The 21,279-nt window shown below is 32.2% G+C and overlaps 1 protein-coding gene across 1 annotated transcript; it reads right to left on the bottom strand.

Moving 5' to 3' along the window:
* Nucleotides 1-2,444: 2,444 nt before the first annotated feature.
* Nucleotides 2,445-17,218, bottom strand: LOC112007167 (disease resistance protein RUN1-like). The gene is made up of 6 exons (XM_065770541.1): nt 17,211-17,218; nt 16,369-16,759; nt 13,921-14,070; nt 13,758-13,835; nt 13,384-13,520; nt 2,445-3,561 (listed from the first exon to the last, which is right to left on the bottom strand). Exons 1-6 carry the CDS (start codon nt 17,216-17,218, stop codon nt 2,445-2,447), a joined length of 1,881 nt encoding a protein of 626 aa, XP_065626613.1.
* Nucleotides 17,219-21,279: the final 4,061 nt, after the last annotated feature.

Raw genomic sequence — 21,279 nt, 5'->3', positions numbered from 1 at the left:
TCTTCTTTCTAGAAACTTGAACCCCGACCCTTGCCTCTCACACCCTTATACTTGTGAAATAACTATCGCACCAAGGGTGTGCAGTGATAAAGTCTTCTACTACAGAGGTAGTTAAGTTATAAAAGTTGATTGCAGAAATATAATAAAAAATTAACACCAGATAATTTTACCAATTATGACTATTAATATTCTTGTGTGCTTTTATGAGTTACAAAGAGTCGAAAAAGAGTTACAAACTTTAATTAGGATTTCATCTTTGGCAAGCCCCAATCATGAATAAAACAAGGTACAAAATTTAGCTATAAACTTGGTTGTAGTCTAAAACTACCACTTCTATTAAAAAAATTAAAATGGCTCAGAGGTGGAGCCACATGTTAAGGTGGGGAGGCCATGGCCCCCCCAAAAGTTTTGAAAATATCATTGTAGTATATAGAAATATTTAATATTTTAATAATTAGCCCCCCAAAAATAGCCCTTGCCCCCTTAAATATTTGAGTTAGTCTAACAATGTTCTTAAAAAATTGGCAATTGGTCTAGTAGTTATAAAGAATGTATTGTTACTCAAATTCATTTTTTTATTGTAAAATGTGTTCTTTTATCTCTTAAAGTTTTGGATCATTCATGTCTTTGAAAACTTCATTAATTCAATTGAAATTTTTTTACTCGCAATGGTAGACAATTTGGTAACTTATATTGGAAATAAAATTTTTAAGGATTTCACTATAGAAGATGGTGAAAGATGAATTTAATTCTATGAAACATTTAAGTTTAAGGATATCACTATATTAACTTATGTGTGTGTATAGATGTATGTGTTTGTGTATGTGTATAGACATTTGTATAAACTAATAAATTAGAAATACAAATCGCCCCTCCAAACAAAAAATTTTGGCTTCACCCCTGATATGGCTATATATTTTCAATCTAACTGTTGGATTGCATGTTATTTATGCTCTTAACACACATAATAAATTTTGTGTTAATCAGATGTTATTTAATATATGATTCATAAACTTATTTTTTTGCATAATTTTAAACTACAAAAACTTACAATTTAAACAATTAACTGATGACAAAGCTGTTGATCTTTAATCATCTTGAAATTTTGCAAGCATGCATGGAAGATATATGAAGAAAATGCAATCTAATGGTGAATTTGTGAAAATTCACATCCAATAAAATGATATTGAATGACATTATAGTCTTAGGTTACAATTAAGTTTATAGCTAAACTTTGTCCTAAAAGAAATTCACATAAGAAATATAATAAAGCTGAAAACTACATTAATATGTAAAAAAATATACTAGTATTTATTCAGTATTAATAAAATATAAACAAAAACAAAGGAAAAAAAATGTTTTTAATATATTTCAACTCAATTGTATATGATCTATCAAAATAGCATTTGATCTTCTTTTTATTCTCAAAACTAATCAATAATTAATTTTGTACTAAATTTAATGGTCTTCTCATTTTGTTGTGAGCTTAATCTTCACTATATTTATGGCAGAAAGTCCTCATTTTGTAGTTACAATAAATCTTAGATAAGTAAGTACGAGAACAAAAAACTCTAAAAACAAATTGATAAGCTATTGAATTCCTAGTCCCTACCATCTATTTGTACAATTCTTAAATCGTTTTTTAAAATTTTTTGAAGTTTGAGTGTAAAACTACATTGTGTCCATAATGATAAACTTCTTTTTATAATAACAGTTTTCATGATATGTAAAATCTTGTAAGTAATTGTTCTCTCAACAAAAAAAATGCCATCAATTCTAAATAAATCATTGATCTCTTGAAGATGTAATGCCAAGTTAATATTAATCAACTTCATTGTATGCTCAATAAAAACCGATTCTTTTAATTGATAATCTATTGTAGCTGAAAAAATATATATTCAATAATGACATTCAAAGAAACTTCGTTGCATGCTCACTAAAATGATTATTTAACTCTTTTAATTGAGAATCTATTGTAGCTCACCAAAAAAAAAATCTACTCACTCATGAAATTCAATTGTAAAATAGTCTTGGGGATGGATTAATTCCCAAAGTTAAAATGCAAAGCATTTGTGAATTAATTTCCAATGATACCAACCCAATTTTAATGATTTAATCAATGAAACCATCAATTCACAAATCAACAAAGCAAGCATTAAAAGTAATAAACAAATAACACAATGATATGGTGAGGAAGTGTAAAAAAAAAAAAAAAAAAATGATAGAGAACATCTCCAATGATTATCAGTTGAGGTGAGCAGCACATGATGCCCCGAATTTTACTTGATCCCTAGTTGGACAAAGCATTAGTTACACTAAATAATAGAACTATAAATTTTTAAAAAATTAAACATACGATACAAATAAACTTAAATTTTCTTCAATATTTAAAAAAAAAAATCAATGGAAAAAACTCATTTGGAAAAAAAGAGATGCAAAAGAGCTTATACCATATTTGTAGTTAGTATTTCATAAGCATCCTCAAAACACCATATCCTGCTACGTTTTCCGAGCTCTTCTGATTCTCGTTGAACAATTTCTCCCCCCATTTGTTGAAGCAAGTCATGCATCCACAATTTGCCAGATTGACCAACCGTTATGAGACACTTATCAATAAGTTTTCCAATTCCATAACTTAGATATAATTTGCAAGCATCTAATATATTAACTACATAACTGCTATCGAATCCCTTGAAGAAACATGCAATATCTAGAAAAATATCCTTTTCAGTCTTTTCAAGTCCATCATAACTTATTTTGAGTTTTTCTTGAATTTTTTTGTGAGGGATGTTTTTATACTTTTCTAATGCACTTTTCCATTCATGTATACTTTTTCCACACAAATCAGAACCTATTATTTTAAGAGCTAATGGAAGGCCATTGGCATAATGTATGATTTGCTTTGCAACTTCTGAATAATCTTGCATAGGTTCAATTTTGGGGAAGGCATGCAGGTTGAAGAGTTCATGAGATTCAGATTGATTTAATTCCTTAAGCTCATAAATTGGATAATCTTTTCCAAGAGTATTTAGCACTTGTTTGTCTCTTGTTGTTATGATGACTCTACTTCCTAAAGCAAACCAATCACATTCTCCAAGCAAATTTACCATCACTTCTGACTCATCCACATTGTCAAGAATTAAAAGAAGTCTTGTACGACAAAGCCTTTCTTTTATCATAATAATTCCTTTAGGTACACTGTCTACCTTTACAAATGTACCCCGTGAGATCTTAGAAAGAAGCATCTCTTGTAGTTTGATTATGTCATCATTTGTTCCTGATTTTTCTCTGATATCCTCTAGAAAGCAACTCAATTCAAAACACTTAGTGATTTTGTTATAAATAGCTTTTGCAATTGTAGTCTTACCTACTCCTCCAAGACCATGAATCCCTACCATGCGAACATCATTTGACTTCATATCTAAAAGCAATTCTATAGCATCCACACGAGAATCTATTCCAACTAGGTGTTTAGTAACAAATAACTGAGTGCGATTCAATTTAGTAACTGATATCTCTTTAATAATTCTCTGGATGAATTGAGTTTCAGATTCAATACAACTGTCACACACAAAGCATAAGAAACATATAATAATTTAGACAAATTGAAAATATACATAGATGGGTCATTCATGTAAGAAGAGTTCAAAAGTTTAATTTGAAGTTATTGTGGGTTGGAATAGTAAGTTCATCAAATGGGTAGTGCCTAGTGTCGAGGATCTTGTATTGGATTTGTAACTTCTCTTCATATAGCGAATTGCCCTATTTGGGTTGGGTTGCCCTTGTAATCTTCTTCTTCTTCTTCTTCTTTTTTATAATTTTTTATAATTTTTTTTTTTTANGTTTCACATTAAATTTTTTTTTTTTTTTAAATAGAAGAATTAAATATGTTTTCTGTGTGTATGTCATTTGAGAATTTTATCATATGCTCACAGAGCCAATGTGGGGTTTTCATACTAACTCATTTGTAATCATGTTACTCTTTCTTTGATGTCTCTTTGAATTTTTATAACTTTTACTTTATTTTATTTGTTTATTAAGTTATTTGGAGAGAGTGGATGTTAAATGCCCCAATTTGGTAAATTTTGATAAACTTGAATTAACAATTTTTTTTTCTCCTTGTAAATTGTAATAAGTGGGAGAAGAGAAATTGAACTCAAGTTCTCCTTTATAGATAAGTGGATAGTCTCATTAAGCTACAAGGCTCTTGATTGAATTACCAACACTTGATTTTTTATTTTTTTATTTTTTATTTTTATTTTTATTTTTTATTTTTTTGAGAGAGATACCAACACTTAATCTTGATGATAGTTAATGTTAACTTGTTAATATTTAAAACATATAAATAAAAATGTAAAAGGGAGTACATAATGGGTAGAGGGAAGCCACAAGTTGTTGTGCATTGCATGTGTTATGTGCAATGGATGTAGCTCAATCTTGAATGTTCTCCATACCTTTAATTTTGAGCCACTGTCTAATTGAGTTCACTTGACTCAAGGGATATCAATGTTTCAATGAAATCAAATGGAAGACTCTGCTCATATATGTATATGGTTTGTTAAAACTTTCTTACTATTGTGATCTTTGTGAATAATACCATTTAACTATTACAAAACTAACTTCATTCCAAAGATTGAAAATAGGAAAATTGATGAGAATGGGCTCAAACCCGTGCCCTTTTCTTTTCTAAGGGGGCCTAGTGTTGCCATATGATCTTTTCTATGTTTTATAAGCTAATTTTCATATTCTAATCAACTTTTGATCCAAAATAAATTATATACCCAAAGAAAAGTAATTTCAAGCCTTAAAGCGGTATTTCCAAAAACTATCAAATTGCCACCGGCGTGGCCAATTCGTTTCGTGGCCCAAGATTTAGTTAGTTTTTCTAGTGGAAACTTGATTTCTAATGGAAACTATGGATTATCTACATTCTTATCAATTTTGTGAACGTTATGCTTTTCTCATAAGTCATACCCCTATAGTTAGTACCCTAGAGAAGGTCCTCACAATGCTCCACCTCCATAGGCCCTGCACAAGTTCTACATGCACAAAAGAAATGTGGGCCTAAGATGGATTTGAGTCCGGTAATATTTTGTAAGCTATACAAGCATTTGAAAAAATAAATAATCCTTTTTATATAATTTTGTACGTTAGATAAAATGTTTTCATCTATTTGAAAAACTTCTATTAGAACTTTTAGTTTCAAAAATAATATAAGTCATCAATATCATAATAAATACTCTATTTGAAAAAAGAAATCAAAATTAAAACAATATTTATATCAAAATTATGATTGAAATTAAAAAAAAAAAAAAACTATATATGTGATATAATCAAAATTTATTTAATAGAGCTGTATATTTGTAGGGGTATTGAGCCTAAAAATTCATTATGTATGTGGGTTTCGGCCTATGGCCCAAGCCGAGGACATAATCCTGTTTGAGGAAGAAGAATCTTTGTTTAAAGAAAGTGTGATGGTAAGTAGAAAGGTTATCTTCGTCCACAATGACTCAATGGGATGAGCCGAGGACAAATACATTCACAACAGACCAAGGCTGAAGTCCGAAAAGGTTATTTGCCAGCTAAAGGTAATATTCCAGGTAGATCTATTGGTGCAGGTTAGTATGGCAAAAACATCCGATAGGAAAGCACTCTAAAATATTTAAGGAGAAAACTACTAACTCCGCATTAAATGCACTGCACCTAACTCCCTGGCCGCATTAATGTGGAGGTGATACCTGAATAGTATATTTCAGCCTTACAGCTACCAAATGGAGATGGATGAAAAGGATAGATGGGACAAGTATCATGACTGACCATTTTGGATGCACGTGGCAGGTGGAAATGAGGAAGAAGGAGAGTATATAAGGAAAGGATGGAGATAAGATAAGGGGATTGAAAATGAAGGAAGAGAAGCACTGTAACATCTAAGAACAGAGCTTGTAGTTGAATGTTAAGAAGAATATATAAGAATAGATCACCTCAGACCTTGCCGAGGACAATTTGCCTCTAATATAAACCTTTTTTCTGTCCATTCTCTTGACATTAGAATCCAATATAGTGTTTGTTTGATCCACTAAGGCTCAGTATTCAACCCACTCTCTACAAATTCATTGTTTTGGGCTTTTGGGGCCTAAAGTCCTCCACACAGTGGAAAGGAACCCAAATCTGGTCCTTACAATATTTATTTGATTTTATTTATCACAAAAATAATTAAAGATAGTTAGAAATTAAAAGCAGTACTTAGTACTTGTACCCCATGATAACTTCTTCTTGTCATTCTTTTTTATTGTAATTCTCTCTTTTTTTTTTAATTGAAATTGTAATTTTAACTGGAACCCACAATACAACTATAATTTATATACAAGAAACTGAATAACAAATACTAAACTTTAACAGAAGAGAAATGCTATGTCCTACGAAAAGTTGACAAGTGTCCCTAATTACATCAGATAAATATAAGTACTGCACTAAGCTACTTGTAGTTTAATAATTGAAATACAAACAACAAGTCGTAAAGCAGACGAGCACAGTAGACAACCACATATTCTAGCTGCAAAGTTGCTCCACTTGATCAAATCTTCAACATGTCTCAGTTTATCATTATTAATATATTTTTACCAAGATTTGGTACTGATGATGCATAAAAATCGTCAGTGAGTTGATCGTCCACACACGTGTCAATGGATGCACCTAAAGAACAAAGAGAAGAACTAATCAAAGGGCATCGGTGGGGTACCGGCCAAAGACCCTCAAAAGGTTAAGTTAGAAGAGAGTTCCAACAATGCTAGAGAGTATAAACTTTAGAGAAATTATGCGGACCTTTGTGAGAGAGGGCTTTGGGGTTATATAGTGGTGTAGATTTGACCTTAATTTCTTGAGGAGAGGTCTTTCCTTATGGGGAGACTCTCTATCAAATTTCCAAAATTTTCGGGATGGTCTTCCTTGTAGATGACCCTCAATTATGGTTGGGCGTAGGGTGCAAGACTTTTCCATATCAGGATTCTTGATGAGTACTTCCAGCCACGTGGGAGCCACGTGAGTACTGTGCATTCCCTTTTATTGGGTTCGTCCGTTCGTCCCATTTGTTGGGTCTGTCCATATTAAGGTTCGTCTAATTGAGGTTCGCTTCCTCTGGATCCGTCTACCATGAAAATGTGTTCGTCAGTCTTGTCATGTCGTCAGCCTAATAAGACCATCTACTATATTGCAGGGTGGGCTTGTCAAGCTAAACAATTAGACATTTGGTCCGTTTACTTATGCTTCGTGTCGTCAGCTTTGTAGGTCTAAAAATACCCTTATCAGGTACCATTGGAGTAATGTGGGTAAATAAACGAAGGAATGTGAACCCGTCAAGGCATATTTAGTTTATCATATGTAATTCTAAATCTTATATAAATGTGACTACTGCTAAGAAATATACTTAACATGAGAGAAGGTTTATTATGCATTTAATTATCATCTCTTACAACATATGAATCCCACACAATTGTAAGATTAACATATTGCAAGAGAGATGATATAGATTTTAGATGCATAATATTAACATAAAGCCGGGATCAACGTAGAATAATTAATGGAGTCAAAGTTCATCAGACCTTCAAGCGTTTAGAAAATCATTTGAAATCTTGGATGAAATCTGAACTTTAGGCTGATGCTTTTATAGAGTCATATTTAGTACTAATGTACTATAAGTTTTGAATGCAAAGAACAAGTTCATGCTAGGTGTTAAAGAAAAGTAGCTCCTAAGTCCTATCACATATCAATTCAATCTTTATTTTGAAGAGGTCATCACAATCCATACTTTCTATCAAAATGACCCTTCAAACTTGTCACTTTATTTTGGCACCTTAACATCATAGTGTGATTCATGAAGGGCTAATCAACCAAGTTCGGTTACTTTATTCTAGTTTTGTGTCAAACGTTCTAAATTGATTTCAAATCCATTTTAATTTTTCCAAATATTCCTCTAATTTCAAATCATGCTTTCATAGATGAAGGGCTTATCAAGTAATCTAAGTTAAAGTTACTAATTAATTCTAATATTAAGTCCAGCATTTCAAAATAAGGTTTCAATCCACTTGAATTTTGTGCCAAATATCCTTCTTATTTAAAACTAATCAAAGTATAAGGGTGTGGAGGGCAAAGGCTGGGGTTCAAGTTTTTAGGAGAGTTCACATACATATATACTTATATTAGGTAGAGTAGAAATTCTATCTTGTAAAAAAAAAAAAAAAAAAAATCCAAATCATCTTATCAAAATTTATCATTAATTTAAATAAAAATGTAAAATGAAATTTGTCTTGTTCTAAGAGACTAGATATGTATTATCAAAAGATTTTCATAAAGATAAGAAAATTTTATCATTTTTCAAGAAAGTAATTGTATCTTTTCAATAAAGTTTCGTAACAATTGAATTTTTAAACTTTTCTGAAACTTTTGATAAATATTAGCATAATTCATGTATTACAATAACAAAATAGAGTATTTTGCATATTATATGGTTATATCAATTGATATTCTAGAAGGTTGTTCTCATAAGTTACAAAATTTTCAAAAATAAAATGAATAATTGTCATATTAAACTTAAGAAGAGTGCTTCGTCTGTGTGTGTGTGATTTCCTTTGGTCTTGAGAATCCTTCACAAATCATCTAAAAAAATGAAGACACATTTATGGAATCGTCCTCCATTTCTCTGACAAAAGCAAAAGAGTAAAGCAAAGAACTAACAAGTAACAAATACAAACAGCATTCGGCAAAAACCAAAATACAAAATATTGTGGGCATTCATCTCCAACAAAATCAAAGTTAATTCATTTTCTTTTTTGATTGAATTCATTTTCATTCTCAAGAAAAAAAGTAAAAGAAATCCAGTAAAGTCAAAAATGCAAGGTGTGAATGTCACCGACAAAAATCAAGCTTTCATCCAAAATGGTTCAAAGACCAACAAATGCATCAAAGAGCACAAGCATAATACAAAGAGTCCAGTTAACTAGCGCCTAAAGGATTGGTTACGGTTGTGTTTTTTTATTATCATAATCGATCAATTTTTTGGTGTAGTCGCACATTAGTCAGTTAAAGAAGTATATATTTATTTATTTTATTGCTTTCTAATGTAATGGGGCTTATTAAATTCCTCTTTAACAGATGCCCAAATGCACCTGTTAACAAAAGCCATACAAAAAGTGCATTTCTCTATCAACATCCAACTTCAAAATGAATGATTCAAAAAGCCAATAATGGCTCTCATGACAATGGAGACCAAAGAGAGAGTTCCAGAATAGAGCATTTCTCCAAGAAAGAAGACACCACATATTTCATATAGTATCATCTCTTGTAGCCTTTCTTCTTTCTTTCTCTAAGAATGGTGCTAGCAGATCTGCCGTAGGGTAGGGGCTCTCCGGAACTCCTGATATTTCTCCTTGAAATCATAAATTCTCAATCTTTTAATTCCCACTTATATCAAATGTCAATAAGATTTACAATTCCAAATTCATTATATGGTCTACTCTAAATTTTAAGCTCTACTTCTTTACATTTTTATAGTTCTATTGTTACTTTTTCTTATATATATAATGCCTATATGCAAACTATGCAAAGATTTACAAGCTAGTTTATGGATATTGATTTTACACAAAAAGAAAATAAGCAAGTTACCAAACAGTTACAACTTACAAGTGAAATTAGTACTTAGTATCACTCGAAAATTGTGGTTTCTATCTGAGACTTAGTGGCATAACCATCAAAAGTGATTGTGATATTTATCCTTATTTTGAAATAGATCTTCATGAAAGGTCTTCTTCCATTCCGCTTAGAGCCAAAAGTAGCTATCACACACTCTGATGCTGAAGAGTGATTGACCACCTTGATAAGATTGCCCACATGACCGATTATGAAAAACAAGCCAATAATTTTTTTATATTTTTTAAGAAACACGTTTCTGAACAAATAAGCATGTAACTAATTAATTTCGTCAATTTTGCACACTTTCATTTTTTTATAGTTGTTAGTCCTTGAGAAATTGTAACCAGTTTGTGAAGTTTTTCAGGCTTAGAATTGTGTTGCTTGAGAGATCTGCTACATAATAATAGTTCGAGAAAAGAAACATTAGCAGAGTTTTGAATGTATTGTGTTCTCAGTAAGATTTTACGCAGTGCCTTGTTGGATCTTATACAAGTGCTGCAACAGAAGCTAAATAAGAAGTCCATAAAATAAACAAGATTCCGAGCAATTTACTCTACTCTCCAGGTGGGATGAGCTTTGTAAAGGATAGTAGTTGTTCTCTTTACTAAAGAAACTAGGGGTGTCAAATGGGTGGGTTTGGGTGGGTTTGGAATGGGCATAATTGGGTTGGATATACAGAACTCATTTACCCATTAAAACCCATTTAACTAATTGCTTCTAACCTAAACCCAACATAACCCAATTATTATGGGTAAACTGCAACCCACCAAATTACTGAATTATCAAAATTACAAAAATGCCCTTAAAGTGTAAATGACCAAAGTATTTCTAAAATCTTCAAAAATAGCCAAATACCCCAAAACCTCAAAATTACCAAAATAACCACGAAACCTACAAAATGGCCAAAATACCCCCGAGACCCAAATAAATGACCAAAATACACCGAACCCAAATAAATGACCAAATACACCCGAAACCCAAATAATGACCAAATACCGAAACCTAAATATTACAAAATACCCCAAAACTCAAAAAATGACCAAAATACTCCCAAAACCTTAAAATTACCAAAATACCCCAAAACATAAAAAATGACCAAAATACCACCTAACCCAAAAAGACCAAATACCCCCGAAACCAAAAAACTGACCAATTAATCTTGAAACCTACAAAATGACCAGAATACCCTGAACCCAAAGAAAAAAAAAAATGACCAAAATACTCTTGAAACCTACAAATTATCAAAATACCCAAAACCAAGAAAATCACCAAAATACCCTTGAAACATAAAAGATGACCAAAATACCCCGAAACCTAAAAATTACCAAAATAATTTCAAAATACATAAAAAATGACCAAATTAAGTATAAAAAAATACCCTAGAACTAAAAATGACCAAATACCCCTGAAACTAAAAATTACCAAAATACCCCAAAACCCAAAAAATGACAAAATACCCTGAACAATAAAAATGACCAAAATACCTTAAAACCCAAAAAAACATGACTAAAATAGCCCGAAACTAAAAATGACCAAAATACCCTAAACCAAAAATGTCCAAAATACCCTAAAACCTAAAAAATTACTAAATATCTGAAACCTAAAAAATTGCCAAAATAACCTTGAAGCCTAAAAATTGACCAAATAACCCTGAAAACTAAAAATGACCAAAATACCCTAAGACCTCAAAAATGGCCAAAATAACCATGAATCTAAAAATTGACCAAAATAACGTAGAAACTAAAAATGACCAAAATAACCCTAAACACTAAAAATGACCAAAATGCCCCATAAACCTAAAAATGATCGAATATACCTTCGAACCTAAAAATTAACTGAAATACCCCCTGAAACCTAAAAATGACCAAAACACTCCTGAAACCTAAATACGACCAAAATAACCCTAAACCTTAAAATGACCAAAATATCTTTGAAATCTAAAAAATGACCAAAATACCCTAAACCTATGAAATGACAAAAAAAAAAACCCCTTAAACCTATAAGTGATAAAAATACACCCTAACCTAAAAAATTACCAAAATCCCCGTAAAACTAAAAAATGACCAAAATACTCCCTAAACATAGAAAATGACAAAAATACCCATAAACCTAAAAAATGACTAAGATACCCCAAACCCCTATTTTGGTATTTTAGAGGCTTCGAGTGTATTTTTTTCATCTTATAGGATTAGTTGTATGTTGGTCATTTTAGATATTTTGAGGGGTATTTTAGTCGTTTTATAGGTTTAGAGGTAATTGGTCGTTTTAGACGTTTCAGGGTATTTTTGGTAATTTTAGAGGTTTCACTTTGTTTATGGCCATTTTAGCGGTTTTGGGTTTATTTGGGTCATTTCAAAGGTTTAGGGTATTTTCGTCACTTTAGAGGTTTGAGAGTATTTTGGTCATTTTTCAGGTTTAAGGGGAATTTTGGTCACTTTTTAGGTTTAGGGGATGTTTTGGTAATTTTATAGTTTTAGTGGGGTATTTTGATCATTTTTAGGTTTCGGGGTTATTTTTGTCAATTTTTAGACTTTGGGTTATTTGGTCATTTTTAGGTTTCTAGGTTATTTTGATCAATTTTTTGGCTCCGGGGTTATTTTGACAATTTTTTAGGTTTCGAGAGTATTTTACTCATTTTTATGGTTTCGAAGGTATTTTGGTCATTTTTTAGGTTTTAGGGTTATTTTGGTTATTTTTTAGGCTTCGAAGGTATTTTGGTAATTTTTAGGTTTCTAGGGTATTTTTGTCATTTTTTGGATTTCAGGAGTATTTTGGTCATTTTTAGGTTTCAAGCGTAATTTGGTCATTTTTTAGGTTTTAGGTTTTAGGATTATTTTAGTTATTTTTTAGGTTTCGGGTTATTTTTGGACAATTTTTATGTTTCAGAGGTATTTTAGTAATTTTTAGGTTTCGATGGCATTTTGGTCATTTTTTGAGTTTCACGGGTATTTTGGTCATTTTTTTGGGTTTCGGAGGTATTTTGGTCATTTTTTTGGGTTTCGAGAGTATTTTGGTCATTTTTTGAGTTTCGGGAGTATTTTGGTCATTTTTTAAATTTTAAGGGTATTTTAGTCATTTTTAAGTTTCAGAGGTATTTTGGTCATTTTTTGGGTTTTAGAAGTATTTTAGTCATTTTTTGAATTTCAAGAATATTTTGATCATTTTTGAGATGTTAAGGGTATTTTGGTCATTTTTGAATTTCGAGGATATTCTGGTCATTTTTGAGTTTTAGAGGTATTTTAGTCATTTTGTAAGTTTAGGTGTTATTTTGGTTATTTTTGGTTGAGAGGGTATTTTGGTAATTTTAGTAGTTTTGAAATTGGGTAATTGGATACCCAATTAAAACCCAATAAACATTAATGTTAATTAGGTTTAATTGGGTTAATATCTATTTAAACCAACTAATAATTAGATGGATTTGAGTCTATTTTAAGTGAGTAGGTTTGAGTGGACAAATAGATTTGGGTTGATTTTGCCACCCCCTAAAAGAAACCGATTAATATTTCAACCTTACACGAGGCTGAATATGGATCCCCATCTGGTTCATGCTATGCAATTCAGGTTTATATGTTGAAAGAAAGAAAATTATGTCTTTAACCTCCACTTATTTAGTAAGACTAAGAAAGAAATAGGGTTGACAACAGAGTCAAAGATATATGCAAGCAAAACAAATGTACATGGAAACGCCATGAAAAATACCATATTCTAGCCTGTTTCACCAACTTCTGATTTTCACCATTAGCAGCATCGTCTGATTTGGTGATCTCTTTAGAGGGAGAGATGCAGCATACTTGGTTGACTAAATGCGTTAGCATCTCCCTTTCTTGGATTTCAATCTATAAACTGAATCCTTCTGAACTCCATGAAGCCATTAAAATTCAATCTAAAATAAAAACAACACATAATGCCATGGAAATAACAGAACAACAAACTCTTTCGAAATTATCGAGCATATATCCCAGAATCATTCAGAAAAGGCTAATCTTTTAGTAGATAACATCGAAACAGTTCCAAACATTGTCTTTTAGATATTCACCAATATATTTATAGATCTCTCCTGCCAGAGAAACAACCTGCAAAACCCATTTACGCAGTGGCACCTCCTGTTTGGTGCAGCATGGCGTCAATCTCATCTCCATCCTCCATTCCAGCTGCGGCAATGAATATTAAAAGTAAGAAACTAAGCTCAAACAATGGCATTCACACACATGCACACAATGTCAGTGAGAGAGATACCTCATCTGGAGTCTGCTCTGCTCGGAGACGACGGCCATCAAACAAGAATGCAATTGAGCTGATATCCACTGACTGCCGATCACAATAAGCATTCATAAGCTTCTTCAGTTGAGTGCTCCTCTTAATCCTGAAAAATACTTCATTTCCATCCTAAAAGAACAAAGCAAAATTAGTATTTAGAACTTCACACTGATTGCCTGTTTCCATGCCCTATCATTGAACATAGATGCAATGTAAATAAACAAAAAGTGCACAAAACAAAATTTTGCATAGTAAAGATAATAAATAGTTTAACCTTTCTAGAGCACATTGATCGCCTTGCCAATCCATTAAAATTTACATCATCTAAGAATATTAAAGTATTTTCGGGGCAGTATTGAAAATATATATATACATAGATACCCTGTGCCTTCATTGAACGTCTTATGGTGCTTATATAAAATATTGAAGACCATAACTGTAAAAATGCACATGCAAGCTGGCAAGAGCCTTGTAGCTCAACTGGCATCTCCTGGTGTTTCCAATAAAGACATCCATGGTCCAAATCCCCCTCCCCCAACTATCAACTTATCAAAAATGCATATGCAAGCTTATGTGATACGCCCTAGTTGACAAGGCTACCATAGGATTACTCAATATGTACAAAGCCAAACATGGAATGGTCTGCAATACTAATGTCTCACTAACAATCTCACTTCCGAGCAATTATAGTGCAATATGCATATGATAAAGATCTACAATGTCCAAGACATACTTCCAACAACCATCCTCTACTAAATAATTGGATTTAAAAAAATAATAAAAAAATGCATGAAATAAAGTTCAGAAACTTATAGAACTAGCAAGAGCATCAAGATCAACCATTATACAAATATTTAATTCATACAAGTAAGAAATATAAGACCTCAATGCATGTTTCCTATTTTTGAAAGTTCTACATGAGGAAGAAAACAACTTTTACTGAAAACATTGAGATCATTTCAACGAATTTATTTCCAACATACAAAAGCAAACAGTAACATGCAAAAATGTGCAATTTTATAGGAGCACAGGCAATAATGTACTTTGATTTATTAATCTAAAAAGAGTACATTCTGGCTCAATTAATTGTTTAAGATGCAGGAAGACAAATATGGTAGACCAACTAAAAGAAAATTAAGCCCTTGAGAAGAGAAACTCATCAAATCACAAGTTCACAAATAGCAGTTCCATTAACTTGCAAGACAAATATAACAAAAACCAAAATATACTACGTCATAAATTAAGCACAATAAATCAGTAAGAAAGTAGAACAAAACAAATTAGAATGGTCAAGTCATAGCATGACAAGCTTCCAAGACACTACGTGCCCATTTGGGAAGGTAATGTAAACCGCATTTTTTTCAAAGTATATACTTTTTAACACCCACTTTCTAGGTAAAGCTTTTCAAATGACCCATTTCCGAAAAAGACTGAAAATAAATTGTACCAAACGGGCAATAAGTACACACTCAGCTAAAGTACTTTAAATGAATGTTTCTAGAAAATAAAAAAAAAAAAAATTTAATGTGAAACTGCCTGATTTTATAAGACCCCAAACTAATTAGGTAAATAATTGCCAAGCAGATTAATCAATTAAAAAGCACCGCAACCATATAACTGAGTTAATTTGCAACTTACAATTTGGGCACAAATTTTCGTTCTTCTAATTTTTTGCTTGTACTTATTTTATCATTTTATGCTTCTTGAGAAATTGTGACCAATCAGTTGCGCTTATGTAGCTTACGGTAGCATATTTCTTGGTCCAGACTTCTTTTTCTTCATAAGTTCATATCGAATTCTTTGAGTCTTGTGGGTGTGAGCAATTTCAAAATTAGTTTTTCAGTTCATGAGTAAACAAGCTTGAGGTAGGGAAAATCTTGATTTTACTCACAAATGCATCAATAATTATTTACAATCTAAACAAATGAGAAAAATGAAAGGGGGAGAAACATACACCCTTTTCTATTATTTTGAGATGAGAAGATTTGAAAATGCGTCATTTTTTATGAAATACAGTTGCATGTTGATGTTCAAATAACTAGTATATTTTAGACAGATCCTAAAATAATTTTTAAATTATGATTTTTATGGAGATGTAGTTTATTTTGATACTACGTACTAACCCAATAAAAATTATCGTCCATTTGCACCTAAAATTGGAGTGAATCATCATAGACAAACAGTATATAAACCTCACAATTGTGTGAATTCTATATGTTGTGAGAGTATATATTAGAGGCGCAAGATACATTCTTCCGTCATAAGATCTATCTTAGCAGTAAATTATAGTACATACATCCATATAAGATTTATGACTACAAATGATTTTCGGGTATGAAGATGCAATGCTGTCTCTTCTGAGTCCCATATCAAAATTTAAAGTATACAATTTTTCTTCTTGATAATAAAGCAGAAAGAGAGTTATACACTTGGTGACGTAGCCCAGTTATAATGCATAGGAGATTTAGTAGCCAAAACAGCTATAGAATAGACACTATTAAGAACAACAGAAGGCACAAAAAGGTACTTAAAGCCTATACCAAGCTGTTTTAAAGTAGACAGATCTGCAAAAGTAGTCTTCTCCATCCAGTTTGGAATACTAGTCCTGCTGAACTGATAGACTAGCCTCTTGCTGCTGCTCATGAACAAAAGTTGGCTAAACCCACACCTCCTAGCTTGCATTGCAGCATCCACCATGGCCTCCAGCAAAGCACCATAGGCTGAGTCAGCTGCACTGCTATGACATCCACTACAGACAATGGTTCCTTGACTGTTTAGGGCCTCATAAGCATAGGCACTCCTCTTGATCCTTTTCTGTCTAATAAATATTTAATCATTTAATTTCAAACCATCCTATAGTTTAAAACACCAAACATATTAGGTAATAATTGCAAAACCAATTAAAATGCACCACAATCACTTAATTGAGTTCATTTGCAATTTGCCAAGGGTCTTGTTTCTTAACTAACACCTCCTAGTGTTTCCAATAAAGACATCCAAGATTGTTAGTCCACCAATTTTGTTGGTTCCAAAATTTTATTGGTCTTGAGAAATTGTGACCAATCTATTGCGCTTTTCTGGCTTGCGGTAGCATATTTCTTGGTCCAGTCTCTTGCATTTTCATCATATTGAATTCTCTGAGTCTTATAGATTTGAGCGATCTCACAATCAATTGGGTCATCAGGTTCAGGGTTGGAGAAGCGAGCATAGATAACTAGGAGAAGTTGGAAGATGGTAAGTGATGAGCACCATGATTTCTTAACACATACCCTGCCATCTCGGCCAATGTTTGGGTGGTAAACCTGAATTTTGCAAGCCAATAGCGTATATAGTTAAATTTAATTGTCGAAAAAAAAAAAAAAAAAAAAAAAAAATGGGGGGGGGGGGGGGGGGGGGGGGGGGGGGGTGTGAATTGATGATTGGTATCTTGCAGGGGATTGATGGTTGGTATCTTGCAGCAGAACCTGGTAAGCTTTTTTGACATTGTAATCCCCTGAATTTGAGTATTTCCACATAAGTTGGTCAGCTATCACCCCTGTTTTTGATAAGGGAATTCCTAGAATATCCTTGCACAAAGGAAATGGTTATAGGGCCTTGACTGTGACCTGATTTCCAAGTGCAAGAGGTTTGAACAATCAAGTCTGCCACAGTGCCTGAAGTGAGGTTTGGGTTGTGTAAATTCTGTGTTGGGTACCAAGCAGGGTGATTTAAAGGAATGTTAGATCCATTACCCCCCCACCATCTACCCTCTCTAAGTTTCTAATTTTCATGCTTAATGATATTTCTCCAACGCCATGACTGATGAGGCTTGGGAGTACAGTCAAGAATTGAGGACCTCGGAAAATACTTAGCCTTAAAAGTTTTAGCAACAAGGGAATGGGGGGTTATGTTGGATCCTCCAAAATTGCTTTGCCAATATTGCTTGATTCATCAAACTGAATTTCTTAAAACCAAGACCACCTGTGCTCCTAGGTTGGCAAATCCTATTCCAATTAATAAAATGCATTTTTCTAACCCCTTGGTCATGACCCCACCAGAAGTTCCTTGTTATAGCATCCATCTGATTGCAGATAAGGAACCCGAAAGCAAGAAAAGGTGTATAAGGGTAAGGAATGAAGCAGAGAGTTTATGAGGGTGGCTCGATCAGCTTGTGAGAGCGGTGGCTCGACCAGCTTGTGAAAGCAGTCTTGCCTTCCACCCTCTAGAGTTTTTCCACTTGAAAATTGAAGTCAGCAACCCTTCTACCCCTCAATTTAAAACTTAGGCCAAGATATTTAGAAGGAACTTGAACCAAGTACATGGGACTGTGATTCATGAACAACAAGTAAATTCAAATTGAGTGAGGGTACTTATCAGAAAAAGAAAAAAAAAATTGAGTGAGGTAGTTTACTATACATTTTACTACATAAACTTTATAAAAAAATATATCCATTTTTAATTACACACAATAGAAAAATATTAAAGAAATTTATTTATCACCTTGTTATAATAAAAGTAGGGATAAGTTATGAAAATGTAGTAAGGGTATTAATTTAAATAATATTTTAAAAACTTTTTATAGGAAAAGAAAAAAGTAATTAATTTTTTTTTTTACAACTTTTTATATTTTCCATAAAATTGATATTAAAATTTTTCTAAAATTGTCTATTATCAAATACACAGTGAACCCATTAACCAAATCCATAAAAGTATTGACTGTTAAGTTGGAATTGTGAATTTGAAAATGAATGATAGCCATGGCTTTGATTAGGTTGAACTTGCACGACTAAATGTGCTTGATGACCAAAAACAGAATGTTAATTATTTGGTTTCTTCACATTTTTTCTTTCTCTTCTGTTTTTTTTTTTTTTTTTTTCCTGATATTCATAGACACTTTCTTCCATTCTTCCGTATTGTTTTTAATATACACTTTATAGTTTATATAGTCTAAAATGTTCACTAGATATTGGTGCACTCATTTTTGTGATTCTCAACTGTTTGCATTGGTTACAAAGATAATCTTTGGCCCAGCGGAGTGTGTCAAAAATGTTTTTGTGTTGAACTTGGACACAATAAATCTGATGCATCATGCAACTAGCGATTGCAAAATGGTTAAAGGTGAATAATGGTACGTGGGCAAAGGGTTGGAACCTGTTAGAAAGGTTCTCATTAATGTCAGTGCTATAATAAATTACGATGACATACTCATGGCTTATTTTATGGCAGTCTTATTATGCCTTACTCAAGGATTGTTATTGTTGGTTACAGAGGGCTTTGCTCTCGTTACTGGAGGCATGCAGTGAAACCTAATAGAAAGAGTTAAAATAAAGTGTGTTAACACTGAATCTAATGTGATTATGAAACAATACTGAAAAAAAATGTGCTTTAGCTTGCTGTAGCTGGTAGCAGTTGGAAAAAATTGGTTTTTGATAGTTTGATAAGAGGATCACTTAGTGATACCTCTTCAATTTCCTTCAATGTTATCAAGTCCTTTTAGGATCTGTTTGGATACCGTTTATTGCTGAAAATTGAAAACTAAAAACACTGTAGAGAAATAATTTTCAAATGTGTGAATAGTGCCGTGAGACCCAATTTTAAAGTTAGATTTGCGTTTTTCCGTACTTAAGGGTCTTGTAAACAGTACACGAGACCAACTAAAAAAACGCAGACACGCAAAATAATTCACTCTGCCACTATCCAAACTCACAATTAGGGTTCAAAATTATTGAAGTAGCACGTTTTAGATCCAAGATAAAATAGATTCTGAACACACCACTTAAAATACATTTTGTAGACCCTACTTAAGGTTAGTTTGTTTGTTCTACAATTACATGGGTCATGGACAGTACTTGAAAATTTTCTTTTCTCCCTATAATGACAAAATCCCCTAATGGTTTTTTTCCAATTTATTAACAAAAATAACATCAATTAATTGGATATTGACAGTAAATAGAAACTTTACTGCTATTTGTGCATTCTGTATTTGGAGAGATAAATAATTTCTATTAGGTTTCACTGCTATTTGTGCATTCTGTATGTAGCATATAGCAAGAAAAACCAGACAAATTTTTCATATATTGTTGCAAATGTGCTAACGTTGGAATTCATTAAGCTACGGTTGGGAATTATCGCTAATTATTGTTGCACACACTATTATACACACTTCAATTGAAATTGTGTTTTGAAAATTTTAGTTATTATTGTTGCACACGATTTCACAACTATAACTGAAATTGAGTTTTTAAATCACAATTTCATGCTGTTTTTCGTATACACATATTGTGTAACTATCACCACTCTTACCTTATAAGTTGTCACGGATGTCTCTTTAATTTGTTAGGATAACTGCTGAGAGTCTGTATTAGGCGATGCCTGACCTTCCAGTTTCATCATATAACTTCGCCCCACATTATGTGTTCGATGTCATGAGAAGCCTCTAATACACGACATACTCATGGCTTATTATATGGCAGTCTTATTATGCCTTACTCAAGGATTGTTATTGTTGGTTACAGAGGGCTTTGCTCTCGTTACTGGAGGCATGCAGTGAAACCTAATAGAAAGAGTTAAAATAAAGTGTGTTAACACTGAATCTAATGTGATTATGAAACAATACTGAAAAAAAATGTGCTTTAGCTTGCTGTAGCTGGTAGCAGTTGGAAAAAATTGGTTTTTGATAGTTTGATAAGAGGATCACTTAGTGATACCTCTTCAATTTCCTTCAATGTTATCAAGTCCTTTTAGGGTCTGGTTGGATACCGTTTGTTGCTGAAAATTGAAAACTAAAAACACTGTAAAGAAATAATTTTCAAATGTGTGAATAGTGCCGTGAGACCCAATTTTAAAGTTAGATTTGCGTTTTTCCGTACTTACGGGTCTTGTAAACAGTACACGAGACCAACTAAAAAAACGCAGACACGCAAAATAATTCACTCTGCCACTATCCAAACTCACAATTAGGGTTCAAAATTATTGAAGTAGCACGTTTTAGATCCAAGATAAAATAGATTCTGAACACACCACTTAAAATACATTTTGTAGACCCTACTTAAGGTTAATTTGTTTGTTCTACAATTACATGGGTCATGGACAGTACTTGAAAATTTTCTTTTCTCCCTATAATGACAAAATCCCCTAATGGTTTTTTTCCAATTTATTAACAAAAATAACATCAATTAATTGGATATTGACAGTAAATAGAAACTTTACTAATCAATTTTTTTTAAAATAATAATAATAATAAAGCATAAAAGATCAAATTGACAGTAACCTTAAACATAAAGGAATCAAAATGTAATTTACATTCTTTATTTTTAAATGATTTAATGTGCCGCACTTTTATCAAAAGTGAATTGTTCT

This window comes from Quercus suber, unplaced genomic scaffold, assembly GCF_002906115.3.
Source record: "Quercus suber isolate HL8 unplaced genomic scaffold, Cork oak 2.0 scaffold_32, whole genome shotgun sequence".
NCBI classification, from domain to species: domain Eukaryota; kingdom Viridiplantae; phylum Streptophyta; class Magnoliopsida; order Fagales; family Fagaceae; genus Quercus; species Quercus suber.
Note: the sequence above shows the minus strand (reverse complement) of the source record. Positions and strands in the feature narration are given on the sequence as shown.